The sequence below is a fragment of the Molossus molossus genome, unplaced genomic scaffold (assembly GCF_014108415.1).
Source record: "Molossus molossus isolate mMolMol1 unplaced genomic scaffold, mMolMol1.p scaffold_m16_p_8, whole genome shotgun sequence".
In the NCBI taxonomy this organism is placed as follows: Eukaryota; Metazoa; Chordata; class Mammalia; order Chiroptera; family Molossidae; genus Molossus; species Molossus molossus.
The window spans coordinates 112,302,772-112,316,524 of record NW_023425402.1 but is presented as its reverse complement, the minus strand read 5'-3'; the positions used below and the strand labels follow the sequence as shown (position 1 = coordinate 112,316,524).

Here is a 13,753-nt window from a genome sequence, read left to right as displayed (position 1 = left end):
TTCTCGTCTCTGACAAAACCACGCCCTTACCTGTCTCCCCATCTGACCTGTGGACCTGTGTGGGAGGTTGCTCTTTCCTGCCAACCTCAGTTGCTGCAGTCTTTCTTTTCAGTCACCCGACGAGCTAATGGAAGTGGAGTCCAAACGTTTTATTGTGCGCACTCCTTTTACAGGCAGTTTGCTCTTTAAAAGAAAACAAGTACCGAGCCTGCCGCTGCTGCTTGTGGGGTGACTGAGGTAACAAAACTATGGCTTGTATTTCCCACCCGCCAACCCGAAAGGCAGGTGTCCGGCCGGGGGACCGCTGGTCCAGAGCCGGGGCGCGTCGGGGATCAGAACAGGATCTCGAGCACCAGTTTGAGGAGGCCGATGAGGACGGTGCAGAGCACGGACTCCTCCTCCTGGGACGCGCCCTCCGCGCCGTAGGTGTGCGCGGGGCTCGTGTCGGCGCCGTCGGGGTACGCGGGGTCCCCGAACGGGTGTCGCTGGGCCGACCTGTCGAGATAGACTTTCATTTCGAACTCGCTGTCCTGGTGCGAGGGGTGTCCGTACACCCCGATCCCCACGGGGCGCTGGAAGTGCGCGGGGACCAGCACCACGTCGGGGCCGCAGGTGGCGGCCTGCAGCTCGTAGTCGTCGAAGCTGGGGTGCAGCGTGCTGTCGGACACGTACAGGTCCGCGTCGCCCCGCAGGCTGCGCATGGCCAGGACGATCCTGCCCTCGTGGTTCAGCCTCAGGTAGCTGTAGTTCCCGGCGCCCACCTGCCCCTGGACCACGTGCAGCAGCAGCCACTCGGCCGGGACCTCCTCGTCCTGCGCGGCGCTCGCCCGGGGCGCGGCCTGAGCCGCCAGCAGCAGCAGGAGGGCGCCCTTCCAGGGGGCGGCCATGCCGGGACCCCTGCGGACCACACGGCGCCCTCAGCACCGCCGCCCGGGGTCCCTGCGGCCGGTGCCGGCGCGCTCGGCGGGGCGCGGCGAGGCGGGAGGGGCGCGGGGAGGCGGGGCGGGAGGGGGCCGGTCGGAGCAGGGCCGGGGCGCGGGGCGGCGGGGGCGGGTCAGCTCGCGGGCGGGGGCTCACTGGGGCGCGGGGCGCGGGGGGCGGGGCAGCCGGAGGGCAGGGCCGCCTGCGCCCAGGACTCACCACCGCTCCCCGCAGGGAGGCTGCCGGGAGGCTGCGCCGGAAGACCCGAAAGTGAGGCGGCGCCCGGAAGTGACGCCACTCCGGAAGTGGGCCGAAGGCTGGACGTGAGGAGGCGCCGGAAGTGATGGAACACCGGGTTCTCGCGAGAATGACGGAAGGGGCGTGGCGCTAAGCGGCGTCTGGGCTGTAACCACGGCGACGGGGAGGGGGCGGGGCCCACGCCCGTGGCTCTCCGCGGGCTCGCCTGGTTCCCCTGTACCGTCCTGGGCTCCCCTGGACTGAGCGTCCCCCCGCGGGGTCCCCAGGTACGCGACCGGGGCGCTGAGGGGCGTCCAGGACCCCCGTCCCCGTTCCTGCCGAGGACATGGCGCTCTGGAGCGCCCGGGACGCGGGGTGCGCGGCCGTCTTCCCCGGGCGCTCGTGGGCCGGTGTCCGGCCGCTGTGGCCGCTGCACGCGACGCCCCGGCGGAGGGCGACGGGCGCCAACGCCGCCGGGTGCGGGTTCCCGGCCGCCCCGCCGCGGGCAGTGGGTGGAGGCCGGCGGCCGGGCGGCCGGTGCCCCGCGTGGCGTGGGCGGGGGCCGCGGGCTGGCTCCCCGCTGCGGGTGCGTGGCCTGAAGGTGGGAGAAGCTGTATCTGCGGCTGGTCTTTGCCCAGCGCTGGGGGTGGCGTTGGGGTTCCGTCCCTGCTCCTGCAGGAAGGGTCTGGTCGCCAGCGCGCACCTGCGCCCTCCGGGGTCACCACCCCTTTACTTCCCTGTTGCTACAGCAGTCAGACGGGGGGAGAGGGCACCGCGCGGGGACACCTCGGGACCTGTCACCACGGAGGGGAAATGAGTCGGCGACTCCAGCCTTGTGCCCTTTGGCAGCAGCCAATGACCGCGCTCACCCGACAGATGGGGGGCGGGGGGCACAACCGTGCACGACCTGTGGTCTGGGATCGGAAAGTCTGTGAAGTCAGGTTTCCCAAAGCCATGTGCAGGTTTGAAAATTAAAACCTCAAAATATAGCCCTGGCCGGTTTGGCTCAGTGGTTAGAGCGTCGGCCTGCGGTCCAGAGAGACCCGGGTTCGGTTCCGCTAAGGGCATGTACCTCGGTTGCAGTTTGTCCCCGGCCCTGGTTGGTCGTGCGGGTGGCAGCCACTCGATGTGTCCCTTTCACATCGATGTTTCCCTCTCTCTCTTCCTCTCTCTCCCTCCCTCTCTATCTGTACAAAAAATGGAAAAATGTCCTCGGGTGAGGATTAAAAACAAACAAACAAAAAACCTCAAAATATAAAGAGCAGTGTTATCTTCTAGAACTTGGAGTAACTTGGGTTCAGGTCCTCTCCTCTCCCTCAGCCCAGGCATGCCACAGCCCTGCTCTGCAACCTTCAATGGCTCCCTCTTCTCTCCTTCTTAAGGACAGTTTCCTTGATGGCATTGCATGCTGCCCACCACCTGACCCGGCCACTTTTCTAGCCTTATCTCCTACTCTTTCTTGCTCCTAATTCCCTAGTCAAATCGAACTACTCTTTCCCACCTCTATGCCTTTGCTCAGGCGGTGCCCACTGCCGGCTTTGCCCTTTACCCTCTGCTGGCTGTGAAATCCTGTTCCTCCTCCACAGCATAGGGTGAATCCCATCTCCTTCAGAGAGTCCCTCTTTATTCCTTAACCAGATGTGGTTCTTTCTCCTGAATCTCACCTTGAGAACTTGAATCCCGGCTTTACCACCAACTCTTGTGAAAACACCTGTCCCCCAGGAAGAACGATCTCTCTCCCATTCCAAGCCTGCAATATGCTGTTCTCAGTGTTGCCCAGGACGAGTTAGGTGTCCCCTTTCTTTACCGGGGCATGAGGACTGGACACCTGGACCTCACCTACACATCACTGTGCACAGGGTGCTCTGACATGCTCAACCCATGTGCCCCCCCAAAAAAAAAGTAAAAAAAAAAAAAAAAAAAGGAGTAACTTGGGAAAGGACGCAAAGACATAGAAACGCCCCAGTGTAAGCTGGTGCTGTTCCCACAGGTGCTCTCAACCCCCGCTTTGCTTCCTGCGCCCTGCGGGGCCGGTGGGCCCTCTCCTGTTCTGGTGGAGTGAGCTTCACGTGTTCTTTTGCTGTGAAGTGCACCATCCAAGGTGCTTTATTAAGACATCACGTACGGTTTCTACAGAAGTTCAGCATGCGATGTAGCAACCTGACTGTGTTTCGGAAGTCAAGGACAAAACTGCACATTTCAGGCTTGCTCAGCTACCAGAAGAGAAGGACTTGACTTTCTTTAATCAGAAGAGGGCGATGTTCTCACCTGAAAGTAACCGCACAAACCTACGCAGGAAAAACGTAGGAGTTTAACGGCCTTTAGCAGCGGTACCACTTGAGTAGTAGATGACGATTATGGTTTTCCCTGGTTTGGGTTTTCTAATTTTGTACAGTTTAGATGTACTGCTTCTGTATTACCAAAGGGTCTTGAATGAACCATTGCTGCCTGATTGTTTTCTGACGTAACTTTAAAGCAGTGGTCTCTCCGGCAGCAACCTGTCCCCATGTTCCCTGCCATGCTTGCGTAGTCTCGATACACTAGAATCTCACTGAAAAACAGCTGAGTGCATCCTCAGATGTGTTCTTGTGCATGTCAGACGTCCACACTGCTGTACTGAGGGGTGCACGGCAAGCAGAGGAGGTCTGGGGGAAGTTTGACTATTCTCTCTGTATTTAAAAAAAAATCCTCACTCGAGGATATTTTTCCATTTTTTTTAATCTTCAGATAGAATTTGTGTGTGTGTGGTGGGGGGGAGGCAGAGAAAGGGGAAGAAAAACATTGATGTGAGAGAGACACATTGATTGGTTGCCTCCCACACGGCCTGGACCAGGGCTGGGGACCCAAGTGCAACCCAGGTACGTGCCCTTGACCGGAATAGAACCTGCGACTCTTTGGTCCGAGGGCCGATGCTCTAACCGCTGAGCCAGACCAGCCAGGGCCTCTGCATTTTTAATGTTTTGCACTGTATTGCTTTTGTAACTAACAAAGTTAAACATTTGTATCAGTGAGGGAGGCTAATGCTGGAGCCAACAACCCCAACAGATAGCAGTTTGTTGCTTCTCACAGGGCCCCATGTGGAAGCTGAGGAGGGGCACTACTTAGGCGTCTTTTTCTAAACTGAGACTCAGAGCCTCTTTTTATCTTGTGGTTACCGCTTCCATAGACCCTGCAGATCCTTTGCAGTTAGCCTGTGGGTGGAGGAGGAGAGAGGATCATGTGTGGGAACGTTTGATGGGCCAGGTTTGTGAGAGGCCTGCATTACACATGCCCATAGGCACCCTGTCCCCGCTGTCCTGGCCAGAACTCAGCCACAGGCTGGCACCTAGCTGCCAGGGAAGCCGGGTCATGTGGTTTCCAGAAGGAAAGGAAATGGCTTGGTGAACAAGGGCAGCTCACACGGAGAACCCGCATTCCAGGGAACTTCCAGTCAGGGCGGCAGCGTGGCACAGTTCTCTTCGTCAAGGCCGGTGACCTCTGGACTAAAACACGGCCCTCTGCTCCCACTCCAGAGCGCAGGGTTAGACGTCCCCTCGGCGGTGTTTCGGCTCCCGGCCCAGACAAGCAGCAGAACCGCAAGTGGTGCCAGGGCCGGGCTGCCTCAGGGCCCGCTGCAGTGACCAGGGCCCCCGCCCTGGTGCTGACCAGTCAGTGGAGGCCAGGACCCCGAAAGGGCGACCTGGAACCCTGGTGACTCTTCTGCTGAGACTCCCCTGAGACCCCCACCTGCAGCAGAGGCGATGGCTCCGGAGGAAGGACCCCGAGCGCTCGTCCCCAGGGGAGCGCCAGCGCCGTGCCCCTCCCTCGAAGGCGCCCCCGAGGCTTGCAGCCAGGGGAGCAGTGGGCAGCTTGTCCCAGGCTCACCCCTGAACCTGTGCCGAGGCCCCTTCCCTCTGACCCAGGAGCAGAGCAGCCCCGGCCTCCAGGAGCTTCTTCCAAGCCCGTCCTCGCTGCACCGTCCCGAGCGTGTTCTGGCCGCGGCCATGGATTCTCGCTGTCTGTCCCGCACTTTGCCTCGTGACGAAATCTTTCCTTCGAGAGGACAAGAGCCAGGTCTCACCGTCTCGCCACGAACACCTGCAAGCTCCCTGGGGCTCACTGGGGGGCTGGGTCGTGGGGGGACCTCTGTGCTTTAGATCCGTTGTCTGCAGTTTCGTGCCGACAGTGAGATTTTTTCTAAAATTATAAAGAAATTATAATTTTAAACAAAATATTCTATTGTCCCAACATGTTAAATTCTGAGTTACGATGTTAAATAGGATGTGGTTTTTGGTGATGCCCCAGAGTGGACCATGGCTGACAAGGGCCCCTGTTCTGGTGTGCAGGCTGGGCCAGCTCCTCTCCCTCCGGAGGTACCTAGGGACCTTGGGGAGCCCCTCCTAGGGACCTTGGGGAGCCCCTCCTAGGGACCTTGGGGAGCCGGCAGGACAGCTGCTCTGGGAGGAGCCACACTGACTGAGCAGGGATCCCTGTCTCCTCCTCGCTGGCTCCTGCCCACCCTCCTCCCAGCTGAGCGGGGTGAGGGGCTCTGCGCAGCTGGACTCTACTCACCTTCCGCTGTCCTCACGTTCTAGGAGCTGTGCGCCAGAGGACTGACCAGGAGCCGGGGCTGGAGAGACAGGCAGTGTGGTTCCCTAACCCTAACCAGACCTCGGGCACCTCCCCCGGGTCTTTCCCAGGTGCACCTCAGTGGGGTCAGGCTGGAAGGAAGGGGGGCACTTTAAATTCTGGCTTACCTCAAATTTTAACTCCCCAAGAGAGAAAGGTATTTCAGCCGGGGGAGGGGAACAGGACTCGGCGGGGTGCGCTTGCTTCCTGCTCAGGCAGAACTCCTGTGGGTAGTGGGTCACCGGGATTTGGCCAAAGCGGTTTTGAATTGTCGCTCTACACCTGGGTGGGCTTTGGCACCATGCCAGGACGCCAGGCAGCTCTGTGACTGTGACCCCGGCCTCACGGGGCGCTGCCTGAGAGCTGCAGGCAACGGGGTCACGCGGGCACCAGGCACTGCTGTGGGGCGGGCGCCGCCCAGGCGGAGGCTGGTGGCTGGCTGTGGCGTCCCGCCCCTGGGGCCTCGCTGGGGGACCCCTGCTTCTGTTTCTCACCTGTGGGGGGGAGGGGAACCCAACTTGAAAGGACCATTGTAAGAATTGGATGATATAAAGTATTTATTGACACACAGATGCTTGTTAATATTTGTGAAAGTGATTTGTAAACTGTAAGTTGGTATAGAAATACTATTTCAAATTATTATGCTGAATTCTATAGGAATTTCAGAAGTGATTAAGGAAGTTTATGTTAAAGAGATAAGACAATATTTAATCACAATCTGATGTGTGGATTCTTTAAAATTCTGAGAAAATGGAGTTTTTTGATATGGTCATTCCTTTCTTGAGATGTTTAATGCTTTCGAGAAGCGGTGGGAGGAGCCACAGCACAAAGTCGGGGCACTCGAACCCGGGCCGGCCACGGGCAGGGACACGCCCCTCCTCTCCCGTGGGGCTCACGCGCCCTGGCAGTTGCCAAGGCCGACCTGGAGGAGACGGGGCTTTAATGGAGACGACACATTTGTACTTTGTTTTTCTTCGCCCAGCGTGGGCACCAGGTGCTTAGGTTAGAGTGAGCCGGGCAGCGTGGAACCTGGTGGGCAAGGCCTTAGAACCCACCCAGACAGCATGGCGGCCAGAGGGTGGCCCTTTGCTCAGCGCTTGTTGCTGAGGTCCTGTCTGAGCGTGTGGGTACCTAGCGCCTGGGCTGAGGGCTGAGGGGAGCAGAATCCAGCGTGACTGAGGGCCAACACTGCCCACGGGCTAAGTGCCCTGTGACGGTCTGTGGGCGTGGGGCACGGCCAGGGTGCCTGGACGCGGCCTAGGTCACCGCTTCAGCTAGGAGGGTGGCCCCAGAGGGGTGGCTCCCCTTTCCCAGCTGTGGAAGCGGGTCTGAGTGGTCAGGTTGGTTTTGTTTGGAAGCTGGTGACGGAGTGGAGCGGTCATGGAGCGGGGCCCCAGGGTCTCCAGTGGCTTTCCCTTTTCTCGGGAGCAGGAGGGAGACGGTGAGATGGGGTGTGTGTGTGTGTGTGTGTGTGTGTGGTCACAGCCGTAATCATGGGCAAGAACAGCCTGCAGTGTGTGTGTGTGTGTGTGTGTGGTCACAGCTGTAATCTTGGGCGAGAACAGCCTGCAGTGTGTGTGTGTGTGTGTGTGTGTGTGTATGCACAGCCGTAACCATGGGTGAGAACAGCCTGCTGTGTGTGTGTGTGTGTGTGTGTGTGTGTGTGGTCACAGCTGTAATCATGGGCGAGAACAGGCTGCAGTGTGTGTGTGTGTGTGGTCACAGCCGTAATCATGGGCGAGAACAGCCTGCAGTGTGTGTGTGTGTGTGTGTGTGTGGTCACAGCCGTAATCATGGGCGAGAACAGGCTGCAGAGTGTGAGTGTGTGTGTGTGTGTGGTCACAGCCGTAATCATGGGCGAGAACAGGCTGCAGAGTGTGAGTGTGTGTGTGTGTGTGTGGTCACAGCCGTAATCATGGGCGAGAACAGGCTGCAGAGTGTGAGTGTGTGTGTGTGTGGTCACAGCCGTAATCATGGGCGAGAACAGGCTGCAGTGTGTGTGTGTGTGTGTGTGTGTGTGCGCGCGCACAGCCGTAACCATGGGCGAGAACAGGCTGCAGTCAGACGGGAACGTCACACCACAGCCCGCGTGTCTGCACCTGTGTTTTCAGGTGGAAGATGCAGGAACCACAGGGCTCCTCCACCAGTGACGGCCATGGGGGCGACGTGGTCGCGGAGAGGTACCTGGTGGAGTCTCAGCAGTCTGCGTCGCACATTCAGCTGGCGTGCCGCCCGCCTCTCTGCGCTTTCCCCCTGGACGGCACCGCGCTCTGCGTGTGGAGCTCCGAGGACCCCCCGCACCAGGTACCGGGTGTGCTCTCGTCGGGGCCTGTCCCGTCTGCTGACAGCGGTGGGACGTGAGCACAGCGGAGCGTTCTGTGAACCGTGATTTTGATAAAACAAATGTCTGAAATCACTTCATCAAAGTAATTCTTCAGTAAGAACTCGAGCAGGTTAATCTTAACACAGTCAAGACAAGTCAAAATTTTATGGGCTTTTAATGTTCACACATTTCAGGAAGATTGTTATGCTTTTGCAGGATCTTTTACATTAAACTGATAGAGTTTTAGAGATGTTAATTTTCATTCTAAATCTTATTTCATGACTGATGTAATTATTTGAATACGCTCAATAGAAACAGGCCCCACTGCACAGAGTGAAGAGTAAGTTGTGTCAACATGTCATGTCGGGTCTGGGAGTGGTGAGCACAGGGCAGACTCCCTCCCTCAGCCTTGCTGGCGACCACTCGGGTCCTGCTGGACGGGCGGCATTTCCACTGCCCCTGCTGCCCCCTGCTGCCCCCTGCTGCCCCCTGCTGCCCCCTGCTGCTCCCTGCTGCTCCCTGCTGCCCCCTGCTGCTCCCTGCTGCCCCCTGCTGCCCTCTGCTGCCCCCTGCTGCCCCCTGCTGTCCCCTGCTGCCCCCTGCTGCCCCCTGCTGCTCCCTGCTGCCCTCTGCTGCCCTCTGCTGCCCCCTGCTGCCCCCTGCTGCCCCCTGCTGCCCCCTGCAGTCCCCGTCTGCAGGACTGTCGATGCCCAGAAAGCCGTGTCCCAGACACTGGGTGCAGTCGGGGTGGTCGGGCGAGGTGGGTGCACCTGGGCGACCTGACCGCTGCATCGGCCCGGCCGCCCTTCCCCCCGCCCTCAGGGAGCCCTGTTCTCACTTCTAGCCCCGTAGGTCAGAGTTGCTCATGTTTGAGCTTGGGACGTGCATGATGTTGACGAGATTCCTCCTTGTTCGTTCTCAGTACTGTGGAGACCACCTTTGGTCCGTTCTCCTGTCGGTGGGTGTTTCTTTGACTCCACTGTGTGACCACGACACACATTCTCTATGTACTGGGCGTGTACGCCTGCCAAGTCACAGGCCATCATGTGTGTGGTTTAGCAGGAGACGCCAAGGAGACTCCCACAGCGGGGGGCCCTGTCTGCTCTCAGCCGTGTAGGCGAATCCTCATCTCTCCCTGCAGTCGGCCCTCTGCTGGGCACGGTGCTGATTGATTGTGATTTATGATTCTCTGCTGACTAGTGACATTTAGCTCCTTTTTGTACATTTATGGATCATTTTGCCATTTTCTCTTCTTAATCTTCATAAAGATTGATGTGTGAGTAGCTTTCAGATCAGTTGGCATTGTCTAGACTTTTATGTACATGAATCAGACAGTGTTTGCTCTTTTTGTCTGGCCGCTTGCATTCTGCAGCTGCAGCTGTTGGAGACGCCACGCCACCGTGTGCATCCACAGCTCACCGGAGGCTGCGCCACTGTGTGAGTGTGCGACACTTGCTTTTTCTGTTGGAGGACATTTCGGTTATTTTGTTCTCTTGCACAGAAAGGTGCTGTGAGTCTTTGCATGTCTCTGGTCTTCTGAACGTCAGTGAGGTCAGACTGGCCTGTTGTGCCTTCAGGTTCTGGGCGTTCTTGCTGGCGGATGTCTTCACGGGAGAAGTGGCCTTGATGCTGGGACCCTCCTCTCGGTTTCTTCTCTGGGATCTCAGTTCTCCACGGCCTTGGTCACTCTCTGAGGCCTTGGACGCGCGCGTGTGTGTGTGTGTGTACATATTCCAGTTCTGTGCAGTGTTTCTCGTGAACCTCATCAGGCGCTTGGTGCTGAGAACCGGCCTACGTGAGCGGAGGGCTCTCCTGGTCCTCGCGTTGGGTGAGGCCTTCGTGTCCGTCTGCCTGCTGTCCACCAGTGTCCAGCTGTGGGTGCCACAGCTCTGCACCAGCGAGGTCCTGCCCTGTCCACTCCGTCGTCCTGTGTCTCCTTTCAGCCTGATGCCGCCTCCACCCAGGACTGCAGCCTGAGACACGGGCTCTCCAGTGCTGTCCTTCCTCCCTCCGTGGCCACTGGTCTGAGCCTCCGTCTCACCTCCTAGTTCAGGCCCCAGTGTGTCTGGTTTGGAGTGTCTGGTCCCACCTGCGTCCCCAGCGCAGGTTCCCTTCTGTGCCTGCAGCCATGTCACGCCTCCGGGAACGCGCTGGCCAGCACCCCTTCGGCTGGCCCACCTCTGCTAGCGTCCCGTGTCCTGGGCTCGTGTGCCGCACAGCGGCCAGGCCCACCTCTGCTAGCGTCCCGTGTCCTGGGCTCGTGTGCCGCACAGCGGCCAGGCCCACCTCTGCTAGCGCCCGTGTCCTGGGCTCTGCGTGTGCCGCACAGCGGCCAGGCCCACCTCTGCTAGCGCCCGTGTCCTGGGCTCTGCGTGTGCCTCACAGCGGCCAGGCCCACCTCTGCTAGCGCCCCGTGTCCTGGGCTCTGCGTGTGCCGCACAGCGGACAGGCCCACCTCTGCTAGCGTCCCGTGTCCTGGGCTCTGCGTGTGCCGCACAGCGGCCAGGCCCACCTCTGCTAGCGCCCCGTGTCCTGGGCTCTGCGTGTGCCGCACAGCGGACAGGCCCACCTCTGCTAGCGCCCGGGTCCTGGGCTCTGCGTGTGCTGCACAGCGGCCAGGCCCACCTCTGCTAGCGCCCGTGTCCTGGGCTCTGCGTGTGCTGCACAGCGGCCAGGCCCACCTCTGCTAGCGCCCGGGTCCTGGGCTCTGCGTGTGCCGCACAGCGGCCAGGCTCACCCGGCTCTCCTTCTCCAGCTTCCTGTCGCCAGGCCTGGCCCAGCCCTGCGTGCCCGCCCTGGTCTCTGGGTGGTGAGCAGGGGAGGGGCTGTCACTCTGCCAGTGCGTCGGTGGAGACTCTGAGCTGCATGTGATGCTGAACTTGAGGTGGTCGTTTAGGAGCACGTAGGAATTTCAATAAATGAAAGTATGAAATCAGTATATTTGGGAAATCCAATCCACTTGGTTTCTTAGGTTTGAGGTTATATTATGGTCTTTTATTTTGTTACCGCTAATCTGTGATATTTTTGTGACATTTTTAGCTTCTAATCTTAAGAGGACACCACCAGCCCATTACCGCTGTGGCATTTGGAAACACAGGGAGCCCGCTGCTGGTCTGCTCCGCGTCGCAAGATTATGTCATAACGTGGGAGCTGCAGGAATGCCGTGAGCGCGCGCGTCGAGGTGAAGCCACTGCTTCTTTTTATCCTCACCTGAGGACATTTTTCCATTTTTTGTTCAGACAGAGTGGGAGGGAGAGAGGGAGAGAGAAACATCGATGAGAAAGGGACACATCGAGTGGCTGCCACCCCACACGACCCAACCAGGGCTGGGGACAAACCGCATCCGAGGTACATGCCCTTAGTGGGAACCAAACCCGGGTCTCTGGACTGCAGGCAGACACTCTAACCAGTGAACCAAACTGGCCAGGGCGAAAGCAACTTTAAACATTTACAAATGAACAACTTACCTTAAATACTTAGAAGCATACAGGGGTAGGATCCTGTGTGACCCCTGTAACCCTAAAATCAGATGTGGAACTGGGTGCCTGTCCGGGAGGCACACCCAGCCATTCAGACCCCTGCCCGTGGCCATGGACGCTGGTGTGCAGCCCAGTGGGTTTGCTGCCATGTGTCTCCTCACCGTGGAGTCTGAGCTCTGCGGCCCTGAGCTCCCAGGGAGGCTGGTGTGCAGCCCAGTGGGTTTGCTGCCATGTGTCTCCTCACCGTGGAGTCTGAGCTCTGCGGCCCTGAGCTCCCAGGGAGGCTGGTGTGCAGCCCAGTGGGTTTGCTGCCATGTGTCTCCTCACCGTGGAGTCTGAGCTCTGCGGCCCTGAGCTCCCAGGGAGGCTGCAGATTCTTCCCTTCGAGCACGGGGTGAGCTCGAGCTGAGGGAGGGAAGCACAGGCATGTCGTGGCCACCGCTGTGGACGCTGCGGTGTGCAGCCAGGTGTGGGCGGGCGTGGTGGACACGTTCATGAGGGGCGGTCCCTGAGGTGGCAGGAGCGGGGGGAGGCCTGGCAGTGCCTGTCCAGCAGAGGGATCGTGGTCTTGGGCCCTGGCGCCAAGGGCTCGCCTGTTTGAGGAGCCAGAGCAAGGCCGTGTGGGGAGGGCAGCACTGTCCGAGTTCTGTCAGATGGTGTCGAAACATTAGTGAGGACACATTAAGGAGCCACATTCAGAAATATAGGATTACACTTAAATCAAGTAATTTTAGGCAACAGCCTATAGAATAGTTCAAGCTCTTCTTTAGTTTATAGTGTGGTCACTGTAATATCAGTGTGTCACCACTGACATCTACACACATATGTATGGTGCACACATGTAAATACATACGTGCATACATGCACAGAAATATACAGACACATATAGCACCCACGAGCACACAGTACATGCATACCCACACATGCTGTCCACCCCCCCACAACATAGTACTCACATGTTACACAGTACACAGATGCATGCACACACACAAACACACGCACACATATAGTACACATGTTAAAATGCATATATAGCTCATGCATGCTACATAAATGTGCACATAAAACATATAGTGCATTCATACACATACACATGCATACATTGATAGCACACACAGGCACATAGGGTGCACACGTACACACACGGGCATACATGCCGTCTGTACACATGCCTGTAGTACACACACCTACACCAGCACATGCAGTGAACCACGTCAGGTGTCTGCTCCCTGCCGAGGTCTCTGCACAGGAGCCCCTTGTTCAAGGGCTGTGTACACGGAGTTGTTCTTCGGAGCCTCCGTGGACTTGGACGCAGGTGATGTGTCCGGGACAGCAGGCAGCAGCTGAGCCCTGAGCCGGGCTCCAGAGCTCTGCGGTGCCCGGATTTTATCTGCAGTGTTTTTAATAGTCTCCAAGAGCCCCCGGCGCAGGAAATCAGCCACCTGCAGGCGGTGGCCGAGGGGCCGCCTCCCCGCGATGCAGCTGCAGCCCTGCCTCTGGAACTGACCCTCATGACCGACCCGTAGGGGCCGTCCCGCGTGGGCTCGTCCTGGGCACCCTCCTGGGCACCGTGGTGTGCGTGCGGTACAGTCCGGATGACCGGGTCGCTGCGGTGTGCGCCGGCAATAAAGTGCTCGTGCTGGACGTCAAGGTGAGGGCGGCCGTGCGAAGGGCTGGGCGCTGGGGTCTGCCGGCCCCTTGTCAGCAGTGTTTCCCGTTGGGCGGATCCTTGCGACACGTGAGGGGAAGTGAATGAACGCGCCTCTGTCTCGCGATGGGAAGCCCCTGGGGTCGGATGCTGCTCTGAACCGGCGGCTTCTCTGCGAGATCCGGACCCTGGGGGCTTGAAGCAAGCACGGTCCTTAGACGTGCACCTCCCTGCTGGTCTGCGCTGCACAGTTGCTTAGACCCTCATGGTGTGTCCCTGTGTTCGTCTCTCACCCAAATCTGCCTCCCGCCTAGAGGGAACGTGGCTCATTCATTTCGTAGTCGGGGGTAGATTAAGTCCACGTGCTGCCCCGCAGGCCCCGTGATCATGGAATGTGAGTTCGTTGTGAAGTGCACTGGGCGGCCACGGTGTCGGACAGCAGAACGGGTTGTCCCTCGGAGGCGTGGTCTGCCCGAGACGTGCGGTGGGCACGGCGTCCGGCCCGTGTCACCGGTACGGGTCGCACGCCGTGCGCCT

At 59.0% G+C, this 13,753-nt stretch overlaps 2 protein-coding genes across 2 annotated transcripts in view; one reads left to right on the top strand and one right to left on the bottom strand.

Annotated features, from left to right (window-relative positions):
* Positions 1-134: 134 nt before the first annotated feature.
* On the bottom strand, positions 135-1,174 carry CUNH6orf120 (chromosome unknown C6orf120 homolog). Its single transcript, XM_036248282.1, has 2 exons — positions 1,141-1,174; positions 135-897 (listed from the first exon to the last, which is right to left on the bottom strand). The coding sequence occupies exon 2, from the start codon at positions 885-887 to the stop codon at positions 333-335; it is 555 nt and encodes a 184-aa protein (XP_036104175.1). The 5' UTR covers positions 888-897; positions 1,141-1,174; the 3' UTR covers positions 135-332.
* Positions 1,175-7,883: 6,709 nt separating this feature from the next.
* WDR27 (WD repeat domain 27) overlaps positions 7,884-13,753 on the top strand; it is a 65,840-nt gene continuing 59,970 nt past the window's right edge. The window contains exons 1-3 of the mRNA XM_036247797.1: positions 7,884-8,070; positions 11,129-11,270; positions 13,095-13,219. Of these exons, the coding sequence (XP_036103690.1) occupies positions 7,885-8,070; positions 11,129-11,270; positions 13,095-13,219 (453 nt within the window). The 5' untranslated portion in view covers position 7,884. The remainder of the gene's footprint in view (positions 8,071-11,128; positions 11,271-13,094; positions 13,220-13,753) is intronic.

What these genes read in the sequence shown, in the direction of transcription:
- CUNH6orf120 (XM_036248282.1), bottom strand. Translation starts at nt 887, where the DNA reads ATGGCCGCCCCCTGGAAGGGCGCCCTCCTGCTGCTGCTGGCGGCTCAG.